At 36.1% G+C, this 18,408-nt stretch overlaps 1 protein-coding gene and 1 pseudogene across 6 annotated transcripts in view; one reads left to right on the top strand and one right to left on the bottom strand.

Moving 5' to 3' along the window:
* The window catches only part of SENP5 (SUMO specific peptidase 5), a 64,023-nt gene that overhangs the window by 41,935 nt on the left and 3,680 nt on the right, over nt 1–18,408 (top strand). For 4 of the 6 annotated variants that reach the window (XM_054575127.1, XM_054575126.1, XM_054575125.1 and 1 more), the window contains 3 exons: nt 13,729–13,866; nt 16,439–16,522; nt 18,116–18,166. In XM_054575127.1, coding sequence (XP_054431102.1) covers nt 13,729–13,866; nt 16,439–16,522; nt 18,116–18,166 — 273 coding nt within the window. Of the gene's footprint in view, nt 1–13,728; nt 13,867–14,195; nt 15,122–16,438; nt 16,523–18,115; nt 18,167–18,408 lie in introns of those variants that run through there. The other 2 variants (XM_054575129.1, XM_054575130.1) reach the window with 2 other exon arrangements.
* LOC129071791 (nucleophosmin-like) lies at nt 3,285–5,229 on the bottom strand (annotated as a pseudogene).

Raw genomic sequence — 18,408 nt, 5'->3', positions numbered from 1 at the left:
GGGTTCCATCTCCGGTTGGGAAGCGTATGGGAGGCAGCTGATTGATGTTTCTCTCTCACATCCAAGTTTTTTTCTTGCTTCCTTTCTCCCTCTCTAAAAGCAATGGAAAAAAAAATCTTCAGGTGAGGAATTAAAAAAAAAAAAGACTTAGAGCAAAGAAAGGCTTATTACTCATTTGCTCTGGATATAAGTCTTCTGTGAGATCTATGTTTTGTGATTATTTTCTCTCAGTCTATTGCTTTTCTAATTTCTTTTTAAAGGTTTTATGTATGTATGTATGTATTTATATAGAGGCATAGGGAAGTAGAAGGAAAGGGAGAGAAACATCAATGTGTGAGAGTAACATCAATCAGTTGCCTCTCTCATGACCCCAAACAGGGACCTGGCCCACAGCCCAGGCATGTACCCTGACCTGGAATCAAACCAGTAACCTTTTGGTTTTCAGGATGATGCCCAACCCACTGGGCCACACCAGTCAGGGCTCTGCCTATTTTTTTAACCATGTCTTTTGATGAGCAGAGATTTAAAATATTTTTAATAAAATTTTTTAAATATTTTATTTATTTATTTTTAGAGGGAGGTGGAGGGAGGGAGAAATAGAGAGAAACATTGATGTGCCAGAGAAACATCCATGGGTTGCCTCTCATGCACCTCCAGCTGGGGACCTGGCCCGAAACCCAGGCATGTGCCCTCACTGGGAACCTGGCAGCCTTTTGGTTTCCAGGCTGGCGCTCAATCCACTGAGCCAACCAGCCAGGGCCAGAGATTTTAAAGTTTTATGAAACCTAATTTATCATGCTTTTCTCTTTTATAGTTCTTGCTTTGTGTATACAGGCTAAAAAGTTTTGCCTCAGTTTTCTTTTAATGTTATAGTTTTAGGTTTTACATTTATATCTCTGATGTTATCTCAATTTTTGTGTAAGACATGATGTTAGGGATCAAGATTCTTTTTTTTTCCCTCCATGTGTATATCCAGTTGTTCCAATGTCATTTGCTAAAAATACATCTCTTTCCCAGTTTAATTGCTTTGGCAACTTTGTAGAAAATCAATTTGACTATATAGGTGTGGTGTATTTCTGGACTTTATATTCTTATATTGAACTCGTTATTTGTTCTTATGCTTATGCCATACTATTTTCTTAATCACTGTATGTCAACAGCATGTTTTGAATTCAGTATAAGTTGGTCAGCTTTATCCTTGTTTTTCTAGATTATTTTGGCAATTCAAAGGTCCTTTGCATTTTCATATAAATTTTAGAATGAGTTTCTTAATCTCTTTTAAAAAAGAACTTCTGGATTATGATTGAGATTGTATTTAATCTGTATGCCCTTTGGACGAATGGATATCTTAATATTATGTCTTCCAGTCCTTGAACATGGCATATTTTCCATTTGTTTGGGTCTTTAATTTTTCTCAGCAATATTTTGTAATTCTTATCGTGCAGGTCTTGTACATATTTTTAAAATGTATCCATAAGCATTTCATATTTCTGAAACTGCTATAAACAGAGTTTTTAAAATTTTATGTTTCAAATGTTTGCTGTTAGTATATAGAAATACAGTTGATCTTTGTATGTTGACCTTGTATCCTATCACCTTGCCAAACTCACTGTCTGGTTCTGTGAGGTTTTTGTATATTTTGTGAGATTTTCATAGGCAGTCATGTTTGTAATTAGTGACTTTTCTTTCTACTTTTCCAAACTGTAAGTCATTTTTTCCTTGCCTTATTGTTAGAATTTTTAGTACAATGTAGAATAGAAATAATGAGAGAGGACATCTTTGCGTTGTTCTCAATCTTAGAAGTAAAACATTAAGTCATTCACTTAATAGTTATGATGTTAGCTGTGAGCTTTTTGGTAGGTGCTCTTTATAAGGATGAGGGAGTTTTCTCCTATTTTTAGTTTGCTGAGATTTTTTTAATCATAATATTGGAAAAAAAAATGAATGTTGAGTTTTATCACATGGTTTCCCTGCATCTGAGGAGGTGATCTGTAGTTTCTCATCTTTGTTCCTTTAATGGGCCTCAAACTGAAGGGGCAGCACCTAATCTTGAGACATTCCAATCTCAGAGCCACATGATAGCTCTTGAGACTTCAGCCTGGTTGTGAAATAACTTCATTTCTGTTTGAAGAACATTGGTTAAATCAAATCACGTAACAGGAATATGTATCTCCACATGGCAATAGGCAGATCTCTATAATTCTGTTACAGGGAGGACGACAAATAATTGGTATCAATAATACAATCTGTCCCACACATTTTTAAAAAAAATATAGTTGGCATACAGTATTCATTTCAGGTGTACAACATACTGATTCAATATTTATATATCTTATAAAATGATCGCCATAAGTCTAGTAACCATCTGTTGCTGTACATTTCTTAAGATATTGACTCCATTCCCTGTGCTGTAAATTATACACCTGTGATTCATATTATAACCTGCAGTTTGTACTTCCTAATCCCCTTCACCTTTTTTGCCCATCCCCCTACTCCTCTGCTCTGGGAGCCATCAGTTTGTTTTCTACATCTGTGAGATTTGTTTTTGTGTGTTTGTTTTGTTTTTAGATTTCTATCTCATTTATTTTTAGCGTTATGCCCTCTAGGTCCACCTTTGTTGTTGCAAATGGTAAGATTTCTTTCTTTTTTTTAATGGCTGAATAACATTCCATTGTGTGTTGGTATCACATCTTCTTATCTATGGACATCCTAGTTGCTTCCTTATCTTGGCTATTGTAAGTAATGCCGCAGTGAACATAGAGGTGCATATATCTTTTTGAATTAGTGTTTTCAGTTTCTTTAGATAAATCCCTATAAGTGGAATTGCTGGGTCATATGGTAGTTCTGTTTTTAAATGTTTGAGGAGTCTCCAAACTGTTTTCCATAGTGGCTGTACCAATATACAATCCTACCAATGGTACACTAGGTTTCCCTTTTCTCCACAACCTCATCAACACTTAATCTTTTTTTCTTTATTAAAATATTGAGTGTATTTCACACATATATTTTTGTCTCCCCGTCATTTCCATTTGTCTGACCTTCACTACTACTATGTCCTATTATACCATTTCATACATACTTAAAATCAAGCAGAGGGTGGAGTTTCACTTTAAAAACTAAACGGACATTTTGGACAGCACATTCTTGACAGTGGACCCTGAACATCATTTATCAGATATAGTAAGGAAAATTATTGCTTTGCATTATAAAAAGGACAGGCAGACACCAACTGTTACAGATGTGAAATAAGATGGAAAATTTAACAAACTGTTTAAACTATTGTCTTAAAGAAACTTCCACAACTGCCAGAGATCTTGAATCGCCTTCTGGTTGATTATCAGGAAGCAATTCTTCACATAATTGATGCACATGATTTCCACTTTTGAAAGAAAACTACCTTTTTCTTTTCTTTTTTTTTTTTTAATTACATTTTATTGATTATGCTATCACAGCTGTCCTGACTTTTCTCTTTTTTGCTCCCCCTCCACCAAGCACCACCCGCTCCCTCGGGCAATCCCCCGACCATTGTTCCTGTCCATGGGTCTTGCGTATAAGCTCTTTGGCTACTCCATTTCCTATGTAGCACTTTACATCCCCATGGCTATTTTGCAACTACCTATTTGTGCTCCTAATCCCCTCACTTCTTCACCTATTTCCCTACACCCACCTCCCATCTGGCACCCATCAAAATGCTCTCCGTATCCACCATCCTGTCTAGGTTCTTCTTGTTTGCTTAGTTTGTTTCTTTATATTCAATTGTTATAGATTTGTATTTATTGCCATTTAATTGCTCATAGTTTTGATCTTTTTTTCCTTACATAAATCCCTTTGACATTTCATATAATAATGGTTTGGTGATGATGAACTCCATTAGTTTTTTCTTGTCTGGGAAACTCTTATCTGTCCTTTGATTCTAAATGATAGCTTTGCTCAGTAGAGCAATCTTGGGTCCTTGCTTTTTATGACTTTGAATATTTCTTTTTTTAAAAAATATTTTTAAGATTTATTTATTTTTAGAGAGGGGAAGGGAGGGAGAGAGGGAAACACCAATGTGTGGTTGCATCTCATGCACTCCCTAGTGGGGACCTGGCCTGCAACCCAGGCACATATGTGCCCTACACTGGGAATCGAACTGGCGACCCTTTGGTTCACAGGCTGGCGCTCAACCCACTGAGCCACACCAGCTAGGGTGACTTTGAGTATTTCTTGCCAATCCCTTCTAGCCTGCAAAGTTTCTTCTGAGAAATGAGCTGACAGTCTTATGGGAGCTCCCCTGTACTTAACTGCCTGCTTTTCTCTGGCTGCTTTTAAGATTCTTTCTTTATCTTTAACCTTTGGCATTTTAATTATGGTGTGTGTTGGCATGGGCCTCTTCGCATCCGTCTTGTTTGGGATTCTCTGTGCTTCTTGGACTTGCATGTCTAATTCCTTTATCAGAAAACTACTTTTTTCTGTACTTGCTTGCATTTTTGCTCTCATGTCTTGTATAGGATTCGGTCCTTTCGGTGTTTTTTTCCTGTTTTTTTGAAGGATTCTTGACCTTTTGATGTTGGTGGTGTTTTTTTCCTGTTTTTTTTTTGAAGGATTCTTGACCTTTTGATGTTGGTGGTAATGGTTTTGAGTCTTTTCCATTCTGGTTTGATTTTTTTGCTGGAAAATCTCATACAGATTTCTTTGCCGGAAGTTTTTTTCACCTTTCTTACTATCAAAACCATCATCATCATTTTCATTATCATGATCCTCCTAAGCAGAAAGTTTTACTATTTTCTATGGAAACCTGCTACTACTTCCAGGGCAGAACTCTTTCCAGATATACTTAGGAGTTTCATATCCTCTCCCTCTTCGTCTTCTGACTCTGCATCTTCCTCCACAGCTACTAAGTGCTATCTGCCAAAATGTATAGGCCCTGAACCACACAAACTTCAACTATAAGACAGCAGGTAGTGTCATTCCAAAGCCACCAAGGGAAACCACTGGCCGTACAGACATTGTCAGAGTTGCTGCCAGTGTTACTTTAATTGGATTGCCTTCATAATTCATCGTCTCTGCGTCAACAATGTAATTCATCCTTTGTGCCAGCCCCTAAAATGACCATTCTTAAGATACTTGGTGCTCATATTCATCATTATCCACCTTAAAGTGATAATCTTTGTCAGTCTGTAGTTAAAAACCAAAAAGATAGTCTTGGGGCCTCAGAAGGCCCATGTCCATGTCTGTCAAATGTTCCATCAGGTGGTGGCAAGCAATTAGGTGGGAGAGAAGGTAAATGGACATAAACGACTACTGTTCACATAACAGCTGCACAGGAGGGAATCACACCAGGGAAAAGCAGCTCTTAGCTGTCTTCTTGATACTAGTCATTCTAACAGGTGTGAGGTGATATCTCATGGTTTTGATTTGCATTTCTCTGATGATTAGTGATGTTGAGCATCTCGTCATGTGTCTGTTGGCCATCTGTATGCCAACAGACACAACAGATCTGTATACACTTTGGAGAAGTGTATGTTCAGACCCTCTGCCCATTTTTAAATTGGATTGTGTTTTGATATTAAGGTGTATGAATTCATTATATATTTTGGATATTAATCTCTTATGACACATATCATTTGAAAATATCTTCTCCCATTCAGTAGGTTACCTTTTAGTTTTGTTGATGGTTTCCTTGGCTCTGCCAAACCTTTTTACTTTTATGTGGTCCCATTTGTTTACTTTTGCTGTTGTTGCGTTTTCCTGAGGAGACGTCTTCAAAAAACATTGATAAGACTAATGTCAGAGAGTTTACTGCTTATGCTTTTTTTTTCTAGGAGTTCTATAGTTCTTACATGTACATCTTTAATCTGTTTTGAATTTATTTTTGTATATAATGTAAGAAAGTGGTGCAGTTTCAGTTTTTGCATGTATCTGTTCAGTTTTCCAACATTTATTGAAGAGATTGTCTTTTCCCTGCTGTATATTTTTCCCTCCTTTGTCATAGATTAATTGCCCATGTAGATGTTTTATTTCTTGGCTCTCTATTCTGTTCCATTGACCTATGTGTCTGGTTTTATGCCGGTACATACTGTTTTGATTATTGTAACTTTGTAGTATTGTTTGAAACCAGAGAGCATGATATCTCCAGCTTTTTATTTCTTAAGATTGCTTAGGCTATTCAGGGTCTCTGTGATACAAATTTTAAGATTATTCCAGTTCTATGAAAAATACCATTGGTATTTTGATAGGAATTGTATCAAATCTACAGACTGCTTTGGGTATGTGGATATTTTAACAATATTAATTCTTCCAGTCCACAAGCATGGTATATACTTCCATTTATTTGTGTCTCCTTCAGTTTCTTTCATCAGTGTCTTAATAGTTTTCTGAGTAGAGGTCTTCTATCTCCTTGGTTGAATTTATTCCTAGATATTTTATTCTTTTTGATACAGTTATAGGTGGATAGTTTTCTTAATTACTTTCTCATAGTTTGTTATTAGTGTATAGTAATGCAACAGAGTTTTGGATATTAATATTGTTATTCTGCAACTTTACTGAATTCATTTATTAGTTCTAATAGTTTTTTGGTGGAATTGTTAGGGTTTTCTATATATAGTATCATATCATGTGCAAATAGTGACAGTTTTACTTCTTTTCCAATTTGGATGCCCGCCCTCCATCCCTCCCTCTGATTGTTCTGGCTGGGACTTCCAATATTGTGTTGAATAAAAGTGGTGAGAGTGGACATCCTTGTCTTTTTCCTGATCTCATAGAGAAAAGAAATGTTCAGCTTTTCACTGTTTTAAGGGATATTGGCCTATAATTTTCTTTTTTTGTAATGCCTTGGTTTTGTTTGGTGTCAGGGTAATGCTTGGAAGCTTTCCCTCCTCTTCAGTTTTTTTGGAATAGTTTAAGAAGGATAGGTATTCTGCTTTGAATGTTTGATAAAATTAAACTGTGAAGACATCTGGTCTTGGACTTTGTTTGGAATTTTTTGATTCTGATTCAATTTCGTTACAGTAATCAGTCTTGGAAAATTGTATGTTTTCAGGAATTTAGTCATTTCTTTCAGGTTGTCCAATTTGTTGGTGTAAACTGTTCATAGCATTATCTTATAATCCCATGTATTGCTCTGGTGTTGGTTGTCATTGGTCTTTCATTTCTGATTTTGTTTTTTAAATAATATTTTTCTTACCCTGAAGTAACATATTCAAACCCAGAAACTATAAAGTAAAATATTGACAATATGACCAATTTAAACATTTAAGACTATATAGTAATATACATATTAAAAAAGTTAAAGGACACGTAATAGAATAAAAGTATTTGTAACACATCTAAAAAAGGGTTAATAGTTTTCTGGATTTTTTTCTTTTAGGGAATACTACAAACATTTAATCAGAAAATGGATAAAGAATACCAAAAATTCATTTAAGGCTTTTTTAAAAAAAAATTATAGAAATAGGCAAGAAATATACAAAAACAGGTTTAGTTTCAACAAACAATAATGGAACACTTAACACATCATTGTCACAATCAGACTAAGAAGAATTAAAAATATTGGTAATATCAAGTATTGGTGACTGTGAAAGGAACCAGGTATTCATAGACTCTTTTTCTTCACCTTCGTAAAGCAGTCCCTGTAGCATATTTTGCAGTGCTGGTTGGTGGAGGTGTATTCTTTTAGCCTCCTTTTGTCTGGGAAACTCCTTATTTCACCTTCCATTTTAATGGAGAGCCTTGCTGCGTAGAGCAGTCTTGGTTGCAGGCCTTTGCTTTTCATGACTTGGAATATTTCTTGCCATTCCCTTCTGGCCTGTAGTGTTTCTGCTGAGAAGTCGGCTGCTGGCCGCATTGGGGCTCCCTTATATGTCACTACCTCTTTCTCCCCTGCTTGCTTTAGGATTCTCTGTCTTTGCTATTTGCCATTTTAATTGTGACGTGTCTTGGAGTGGGCCTCATTGGGTTCCTCTTGAATGGGACCCTCTGTGCTTCCTGGACGTGTGTGACTTTTTCTCCCCTCAGATTAGTGAGGTTTTCCATCATTACTTTTCCAAACAGATTCTCTATCCCTTGCTCCTCTTCTTCTCCTTCTGGTATCCCTACTATATGCATATTATTACGTTTCAGGTTGTCCTGCATTTCCCTAAAAGCCTGTTTGTTCTTTTTGAGTCTTTTTTCATTTTCTTGCTCTTTGTGGGAGCTTTTTTCCACGTTATCTTCCAGCTCACTGATTCGATCCTCGGCTTCATCTAGCCTGCTTTGGATTCCTTCGACTGTGTTCTTCAATTCAGAAATTGTATTCTTCATTTCCTGTCGTCTCTTATTGATAGTTTCTATGTCCTTTTTCATGCTGATAGAGTTTGCAGTAAGTTCCTCTGTAGTTCTTTGTAATTCTCTCTGAGCTCACTGAGCTCATTGAGCTTCCTTAGAACCATTGTTTGGAACTCAATATCTGATAGTTTACTTGCCTCTATTTCATTTAGTTCTCTTTGTGGGGATTTCTCCTTTGCCTTTGAGGGGGGTCGTATTTCTTTGTCTTCCCATTATTTGTGAGACTCTTCTCTTTTGCTTCTGCTTCTTCAATTGATCTGTCTTGATTTCGTGACTTTATAGTGTGAACCTCTATGGTAGGAGACGACTGTTTTTTTTTTATTACTGGATCTTCCTCTGATGATGTCAGCTGTTGACCCTGTCTGACCTTAGGAAGTCTCTTTGAGACTTCTAGGAATCTACTGTCTGTGGCTGTCTCCTTCAGCTGTTAATCTCCAATTTTATTTTTTAAAGCACCATATTTTGTTGTGTATAATGTGCTCCTGTGTATAATATGCACCCACGTTTTTGGCCCAGACTTTCAGGGAAAAAATCTTAATTCAATTTTTTATTTCTTTATATTTGGAAACAAAATCAGTTATCATATCCAGGGTATTATTGTGCATACAAATATCATTATTACTTTCTAGAGTTTCACTTTTAATGCATAAGTATAAGTAAAAGAATTAAAAACATTTATAAAGATATGAAATTAGTCCTACCCATGTATAATGTGCATCATTATTTTTCCCTCTATAATTTGGACAAAAAGTTGCACATTATACACAGCAAAATATAGACCAGTTCTTTTTCATTCATCTTTTCTATTGTTGACGTTTCTATTTTATTTATTCTGATCCTTATTATTTCCTTTCGCCCACTTACTTTGGGCTTTGTTTACTCCTTTTCTAGTTCCTTTAGATGTAAAGTTACATTGTCTGAGATTTTTCTTGTTTCTTGAGGTAGGCCTTGTATCACTATCATCTTCCCTCCTTGAACTGTCTTTGCTATATTCCATAGATTTTGGAGTGTGTTTCCATTTTCATTTGTTTCAAGATATTTTTTTATTTCTTCTTTAATTTTTCTTTTACCCACTGGTTGTTAAATAGCATCTTTTCTTAGCCTCCAAGTGTTAATGCTTTTTTTCCCTCCAGTTTTCATCTTGTAATTGTTCTCTAGATCCATAGTGTTATGTTTGAAAATGATACTTGATATGATTTCAGTCTTCCTAAGTGTATTGAAATTTTTGTGGCGTAAGGTGATCTATCCTGGAAAGTGTTCCATGTACACTTGAAAAGGATGTGTATTCTGTTGTTTTGGGGTAGAATACTTTGTATAAATTAATTCCATATTGTATAATGTGTCATTAAAGCCAATGTTTCCATGTTATTTCTGTCCACTGCTATAAGTGGGGTGTTTAAATCCCCTACTACAAGTATTATTGTACTACTGTCAGTCTTTCCTTTTATGTCAGCTAATATTTGCTTTATGTATTTAGGTGTTCCTATGTTGAGTATGTTGGGTGCAATGATGTTTAGAAGGACCATAACTTCTTGTTGGTGATCCTTTTATCATTATATAATGCCCTTCTTTGACCTCTTCTTACACTCTTTGTTTTAGAGTTTATTTTGTCTGATAAATTAGTATTACTACCCCAACTTTCTTTTCATTTCCACTTCCATGAAATATTTTTTCCCATCCTTCACAATGTATGCCTTTAGTTCTGAAGTGACTGTCTTTTTGGCAAAATATATGTTGTTCTCACATCTCTCTTAATTATACAAGGTCTGTCCAGAAAATATCTAGCCCTGTAATGTGAAAGATAGAGACATTTATTTTAGAAGACACTAGACACAAGAAACATTGTACATAGGACAACGACACCTCTGTCCCCTTCAGAGTAGGCACCTTGGGACCTCACACAGTTCTCCCAGTCACCGTCAGCTGCCCCATCGTATTTTCCTGAATCTCATCAACAGTCAAATCTCTTCACTTTCAAAGGTGATTTTAGTTTTGGAAAAAGACAGAAGTTGCAGGGCACCAAACCTGGACTCTAAGGAGGCTGAATCACTAGGGTGATTTGATGTTTTGCCAAAAACCTCTGCACGAGACGTGATATATGAGCAGGCACAGTGTTGTGATGAAGCTGCCAATCACCAGTATCCCATAACTGAGGCCTTCTGAATCATCTGAATAGTTTCCGCAGAGGAATATTCACGCTTACTGCAAAATTGGATGCAGATTCACTGCTCTGCTCACTCAGACATTATGAATGTGATGGCTTCACATTACATATGCTCACTCAGTGGCGTCTACCGCTCCCACTGATGAGTACTGTGAAGTCGTCCTTGTTCACCTATGTGCATTCCAGTCCACTGTCCTTGGCTGCCCTGTTACATCAATGTCACGCAAACCGTTCTCCTAACGATGGTTGGACTTCTTCTGGACAGACCTCATATATATAAAGTAGTTGTGTCTGTGTGTGTGAAAGTTAACATATTAAAAATAAGAAGCCCTGACCAGTGTGGCCTAGTTGGTTGGTGTTATGCTGCAATCTGAAAGCTCACTCGTTCAGTTCCTGGTCAGGGCACATGTCTGGGTTGATTTGGGTATGTACAAGAGGTAATTGATTGATGTTTTTCTCTGTCCCATCAGTGTTTCTCTACCCCACTTTCTCCCTCCCTTCCTCTGTAAAATGAACAAATGAATGAATAAAATTTTTTAAAAAGAAGAAAAAGATCTAGAAAGGTACACATTGAAGTGTATCTATATATCTGTATTTTCTAATTTTTATTTTAAAAATTGTTTTTATAATTAAGAAAAAAGTTTCTTGTTTTCTTCATTTTGTATTGAGGTAAAATGGGTATATAATATTATATCAGTTTTGGGTGTGCAATATAATTTGACATTTGTATACACTACAAAGTGATCACCACCAAAAATTTAGTTACTATCCATCACCAAATAATTGACCTGTTCACTCATACTGCCCACCCTCAACCCACTTCCCATCTGATGATTACCAATCTGTTCTCTGTATCTATGAGATTGGTTTTATTTCTTTGTTAAGGGTTTTCTTTTAGTTTCCACATATAAATGAAATCATATGGTATTTTCTTTCTCCATCTGTCTTATTTCATTTAGCATAATATCCTCTAGAGCCGTTCATGTCGTTGCAAGAGGCAAGATTTATTCTCTCCTATGGCTGAATAATATTCCATTTTATATATACACCACACCTTTATCAGTTCATCCATTGACAGAAACTTAGGTTGTTTACATATCTTGGCTATTGTAAATAGTGTTGCAATTAACATGAGGGTACATACACAGAAATGGAATAGCTGGATCATATGGTAGTTCTCTTAATATTTTGAGGAATCTCCATACTGTTTTCTATAAATCTTATTATTTTTTAATCATTAAAAACTTATAAAGAGATAAGTGATTAGTTTCTCACCAGCCACAGTGTTAAGGACATCAGGAACCTTGGTGGTCCAGTTTTTAGAGCTTCTCAAGTTGTATGATTCAGTGTTTGGAAGGTTCAGGTTGGTCCAGAAAATAATCTGGAGGGTCTTCATTTCTGGCCCTTCCTTTTCTGTTTGTTGTGGTTACCCAGCTCAGAGTATTTGGGGATGCTTTGGGAACCTCAGAGACCATGCCATACCACCGTCCAGACCTGGCTAGGAATACGTTCTCCAGGCTGCAACCAACTGACCTTTAAAAAGGCCACCTAGGGAACACTGCAGAGCCACTCTCATTCACCTGTCTCCCAGATTCATGTGCTGAGATGTTTCCACTATTGATTACCTCATAGTTTCTGTGATCAGGAATCCAGGTGTGGCTTAACTGGGTCATCTGTTCAGGGTCTCAGTAGGCTGCACTCAAGGATTCAGCCAGACTGCATTCTCATCTTCCAAGCTCTTTCAGGTTGGTGGCAGAATTCAGTTCCTTGTTGTGACATGACTGAGATCTCAGCTTCTATCCACAGACAGCTCACCGCATGGCAGTATGCCTCTCCCAGAAAGTTTCTTTTTGAGAAGAATATAAATTTGTTGTTATTTAATACTCTACTTTAAATATGATTTCTTGTCTTAGACACTCAGAATTTTTGAGCTGGAAAAAACTAATTGTCAGTCCTTTCTAATATTTCCTTCTATCCACTCCCAGGTTTATGGATACAGAAACTGAAAAACAGAAGGGCTAAAGTGCTTTGCTCCAAAGCCATGTAGAACATTATCTGTTCTAGAGCAGGACATTATCTGAATATTAGAGAGAGAGAAAGCCTTGAGAATATTTCAGCTATTTTAAACTAGACTTGTAATTTTTTAATCCAAGGAATCACTAAAATAAGCTTTAAATGTACCTGAAAAATCCCTGGCTGATGTGGCTTGGTGGATTGAGCACCGGCCTGTGGACCAGAAGGTTGCTGGTTTGAGTCCCAGTCAGGACACATGCCTGGGTTGCAGGCTAGGTCCCCAGTTGGGAGAGTATGCAAGAGTAAACCAATTGATGTTATCTTTCACACACCTGTGTTTCTCTCTCTTTCTCCCTTCCCTTTCTAAAAATAAATAAATAATTTAAAAAAATTAAAGTACCTGAAGAAAAGAAATTCATTAATTCTTTTACAAATGTTTATTAAACACCTACTCCTTTATCATCCACAACTAGGATATCTGAGTGGAATAGCAAACATTTCTAGATTGCAAAGGATATATCAGGATAATAAAGGATGAATTAGGATATAAAGGGTATGTAAAGTATTATCATGGATATTTTTCTCAGTTTTGACATCTGGGTGACCCAAGGTAGTAACAGCGAGATAATAGCTAAGATTTATTGGCTGCATATAATGTGTTAAGCACAGTTCTTTGCATTTTACATTTACTATCACTCTCAAGAACTTCATAAGGTAGGTACTATTGTTATCTGTGTTTCAAATGGTGGAAATTGAAACACAGCTGTGAAAATTGCCTAAGTCATCTGGCCAATAAGTGCAAGAGCCACAATTTGACCTTGACTGGTCTTAATTCAGAGCCCACAATCTTCACTACTGTATTCAGTCTATAGAAAGACAGAAGCGTTATAGCCCTGCTTTCTAATAGCATGATTCCTTCCTAATAAGAATTGAATCGTGGTCATATATGTACATAAGAAAATTAGTTAAGCAATGGGCCAAGTCATATTTGACAGTTGATAAGCATAGGTGTAGCAGTTTAAATGGAAAGTGGTGCTCTCTATGTCATCAGTTTTCTTATTGTGTATTATAGCTTAGTAGTTACAACATGGGCTTAAGATGAAGACCTGGGTTCAAATTCTGGCTTCATCACTTCCTAATTTTATGACTTGGGCAGGTTAGGGTCAAGAAATGAAAGCTACTGTTTATTTTTGTTGATTTGGATGGCTTGTGGTGATGGCTGCATTTCTTTTTCTTGTCTTGATTAGGTGGATCTGTTTAAAAAGAGTCTTCTGTTGATTCCTATTCACCTGGAAGTCCATTGGTCTCTCATTACTGTGACACTCTCTAACCGAATTATTTCATTTTATGATTCACAAGGCATTCATTTTAAGTTTTGTGTAGAGGTAAGTTAATACGCTGCCTATATTTTTTAATATCTTGTGATTGACCAAATATTACCTTGGCTCTAGATTCAGTAGCATAAGTCAATACCAAGAGGATCAATTTCTCTCATAAAAACCCACAGAAATATTTGCAGACAAAAGGACTACTAGCGGACACTCCAGGTGGGAACAGGTGGCTCTCTATAATCTGGATCCCCCTCTGAGATACATTCCTTATTTGGATTTTATCAGATTTTATTATGTCTTTCCATTAACACTTTATTTTGAATGTGGATAGAAATCATTTTCCTTGGTTTCTCTTAGAGTTGAAATTTGCTTGTATCTTCAAGATAACTTCTGTAGAATGACTTATAACCAAGAGAATCAGCTGGCAAATATGAGAGTTGAACAAGATGATGGGATACAAAGCAAGAAAATTCAGTAGGTTTCTTAATTTTTCTGCACTAGCAAGAACCAGTTAGAAAATGTAACAACACAGAAAGATTCCATTTTCAAAAATAACAAAGACACAAATTATCCAGAAATATACCCTAGCAAAAAATGTGGAAGTTTTTAAAGATGAAAACTAAAATATTTAAAGGAAATCTGAATAGATGGAAAGATAGACATACTTAATATTGGAAAGTGATCAATTTTGCCCAAACTAATATATATCAGCTTCTGTCCTAATCAGTGTCCCATCAGGATTTTTAATGAAACCCGGTCAGCTCATCATGGAATTCATGTTAGAGTATTCATGTCCATGAACAACTAAAATAGTTTTGAAGTAGAACAATGAAGGATGGAATATTTGGTCTACTAGATGTCAAACCATATCATGAAGTTTTAGTAATTAAAAACTATATCTTTATTTAGGAATAGACAAGTAGATTGGTGGTACACCATAGAGAATCTAGAAACAACTCATGTATATGTGGAAACTTAGTATATGATAAAGTTAGGAAAGGACAGGCTCTTCAGTGTATGTCATTGGGAAAATTAGCTGTATTTGGAAAAGTAAAATATAGATCCTTACTTCATACTATTTGTAAAAACAAATTCCATAATAATGACCTAAATGTAAAACACTAACCTGTAAAAGTTAGAGTAAAATATAGAAAATGTTGTGTTCTTAGAGTAGGGAAGGTAGGGAAGGCATTCTTACACAGAATCAAAAAAGCAAAAGACATGAACAGATTAATAAATTTTAAGATATCATAATTTAAAACTTCTGTATGTCATAAAGTTAAAAGCAAGAGATAGACTTGAAGAAAATGTTTGTGATATATAATAGACACTATCTAGCATATATAAAGAATTTCTACAAGTGATAAGAAAAAGAAGTCTCTAATAAAATAAGTAATTTTTAAGAAAAATGCAAATAACCATTAAACACATGGAGCGATGCCCAGCTTCACCAGAAGTACAGGAAGTGGAAATATTGTTCCAGTTTTTTGCCTATTATGTTAGGAAAAGTTTAATGGTATTCAGTTTTTTTATGTAGGTAAAAGGAAACAGACGTATATTTTCTGGTGGAATATGTATTTGAACAATCGCAATTCTAATCATTTCTAAGCGCTTTGTAAATTATTGCATACTTGTTCCATTTCTTGCTATCTAGTCCATAAAAATGTATTTGCACACAAGGATGGGGCATGCACCAGGATGTTCAAATGCAGCATTATTGATAATAGCGAAAAATCAAAACAGCCTAAATTTAGCTCTACCAACATATCAGCTAAATATATACACTATAGTATAATCACACTGTTAAACTGGCCATAGCAGTTAAAATAAAGTGTTAAGATCTCAAAGACACACTGAGTTTAAAAAAGCAAGTTGCAGAAATGATACAGTATAACATATTTGTGGAAATAAAATACATATATGCGTGTGTGTGTGTGTATACATATACACACACACTTTTTAAAAAATGTATACACACATGTGTGCTTCTACTCTACCTTCAGGAAGGATTAATTTAACTCCTGTAACCTTGACTTCATTCTTAGAAGAGATAGGCAGAGAAAGAGATGAATGAAAAGGTTGAGGGCATAAGGGAAAATTTGAAACTTCAGTAGGCTTCATCTAGGTAGAAATTTCAACAGTAGCTCTGACTCTATTTAGTATTTAGAATGGGTTTAATTGTACCTCTACAAATTGAATGATACCTTTACCTGCAGTCCTCAAAAATATAGCAACTAAACACTAAATGTTTTTCATTTAGTTTCAGTTATTAGTTATTTCTGCCATGAGTTCCTTCCCTCTATTGAGCATTGGCAGTAATTTTTAAGTTTCGAGTTCAGTAGGTTGACTTGGTGCTGAGAAAAGCTAAGCCTCTCATAAAAAGTCCTTACTACAACATATATCAGTGTCCACAGTCTAAGCGCATAACTGAGTATAGAGGGTCAGAGTCCTTAACATTATGAAGTGAAAGGTCTGAAATAAAGTTCCAGCTTTAAACTCGTTCATGCATACTCTGCCCAATGGTGGGGCCATAGCCACCTCTTTTGCTTCTATCTGCTGTGGGCAGGTTCCATTTTTCACCAACTGATGGAACATAGCATCTATGTTGTGGTTTCTTTTTAACCAGAATATAAAAAAGTATTTGCTGACTGAAGCCAGAGAAAAAAATAGACCTGAATTTCTTCAGGGTTGGCAGACTGCTGTTACAAAGGTAAGTGTGTGATAAAAATGAAAACCCAGGCATATCAGGGGGATGGAATTATCAGAGGGTTGGATGTCTTTAAAATCATTTTTAGACTGGTGATGAAGATAACCAGTGAAGAGTCTGGAGGCTGCAGGGAGGCAGCTCAAAACCTTAAGTGTTCATCATCTGGTTGTTGTTTCCCAGTGCTTGCTGGGAACGAGTTTAGTCATTTCATCCCTGGGGCAGCTGCTGATGATATGGTTGCTCTATTTGGGGGGGCAGGGGAATGTGTGTGTGTACATATATACATACATATACATATGTACATACACATGTGTATGTGTATGCACGTGTGTGTGTGTGTGTGTGTGTATTGGTGGGACCTGCCTTTTGCCTCAGTGACTATGTGGATCTACTAAGGTAGTAAGCACACTGAGCTACTTTCCAGGCATTTAGGTAACACAGTGAACTGAGTGCTTCAGTCTGAACACAATCTGGGAGCAGCACTGTATTTGGTCCATAGACATTTAAAAACTGTACGTGGGGCACAGTGTCCCGGTGTAGCCTCTGAATCCTGTTACAAATACCAGTCCCTTATATTTTATGGTCACTGCTTTCTTGTTTTCAAAGTGTTTTTGCTTGTGTGATCTCATTTGATCCTTATAGCCTGTGAGGTAATTAGGCCATTTCGGGATAAGCATCATCTTTATTCTATAGACAAAAAAACATAATTGAAGCCTAGGTGTGACCTTCCCCAGAGGCCATCAAAACTATTGGTAGGGTCATGTCCCTGAACTCAGGTCTGTCTGTTTTTGTTTGTTTGTTTGTTTGTTTGTTTGTTTTATTGTTGGTCTATTACAGTTGTCCCAATTCCCACACCCCCCCACCCCCACCTCTGCCATTCTCCCCATCTGGATCATTGACCCAATGTTAAAAATGCAGAGCCTTGAAACAAATCTGTAACACAAGCCCAAAGGGACAAGATGCATTTGTTCATCCTTTAACTGAACCAAGTGCTAAGTTTTAAACTTAAGTTTTGTTTTAAGTAACTTAGTATATTAGTTCAAATTAAAATTGAACTTATAAATTTTCTGAATGTACCTAACTAGAATCTAGGTATTCTCCTAAATTTAGACAGGATCTTTCATATTCCCACTTTGGGCAGGATATAGTAACAGTTCTTTTTGAAAACATACCATTTACCTTTACAATGTTTTTTAAAGAGCAGGAAACAGTTGTGTAATAAGAGATGAAAACGGAGACTGCTAAGCAGGATTGTTACTGTTGTAAGTGTTCAGAGTCCAGGTGCATGTTCTCTGATCCACAATTTCATTGTTAGTGAATTCATAGCAAAACTAGTTATCCAAATGGAAGTTTTTAAATAGGGTTTTATTTTATTTCCGAATTCTTATATTTAGGCAAAATGTTGTTCTATAAATTGTGGTTGATTGATAGCCAGATGCCTACATAAAATCAAACACTTTAAATAAATACACGCTAGCTGTCCTAGCTAGAGGCAAATTTCCTGTCACTTGCTCATTTTTCTATAAAAACTATGTTTCTTATCTGAAAAGTAGTACTTGGTCTTATTTTAATGATCATTTTGTTTTCCCCCCTCAGTGTATTCCACAACAGAAAAACGACAGTGACTGTGGAGTCTTTGTGCTCCAGGTAATGAAATACTTTTTTTCCCCAGAATTTACTGTGTGAATTACATTTGTTGGGTTTAGAGAGGCAAGATAGGAGTCCCCGTGATGTGTACACTGTACTAGTTACAGTTAACAGGTTACTTTTCCTTCCTCCTTTTTTATGTTAAGGAGCAGTAGTTTCTATATTTTCAGATGTTACTGCTTGGAAGACCACCTTTGAAGGCCAAGAATGAATAATTGATATCTTCAACATCTTATCAGAGG

Source organism: Pteronotus mesoamericanus, unplaced genomic scaffold (assembly GCF_021234165.1).
Source record: "Pteronotus mesoamericanus isolate MK-2021 breed Mesoamerican mustached bat unplaced genomic scaffold, CSHL_Meso_final contig_27, whole genome shotgun sequence".
NCBI classification, from domain to species: domain Eukaryota; kingdom Metazoa; phylum Chordata; class Mammalia; order Chiroptera; family Mormoopidae; genus Pteronotus; species Pteronotus mesoamericanus.
This window is presented reverse-complemented; position numbering and strand designations above follow the sequence as displayed.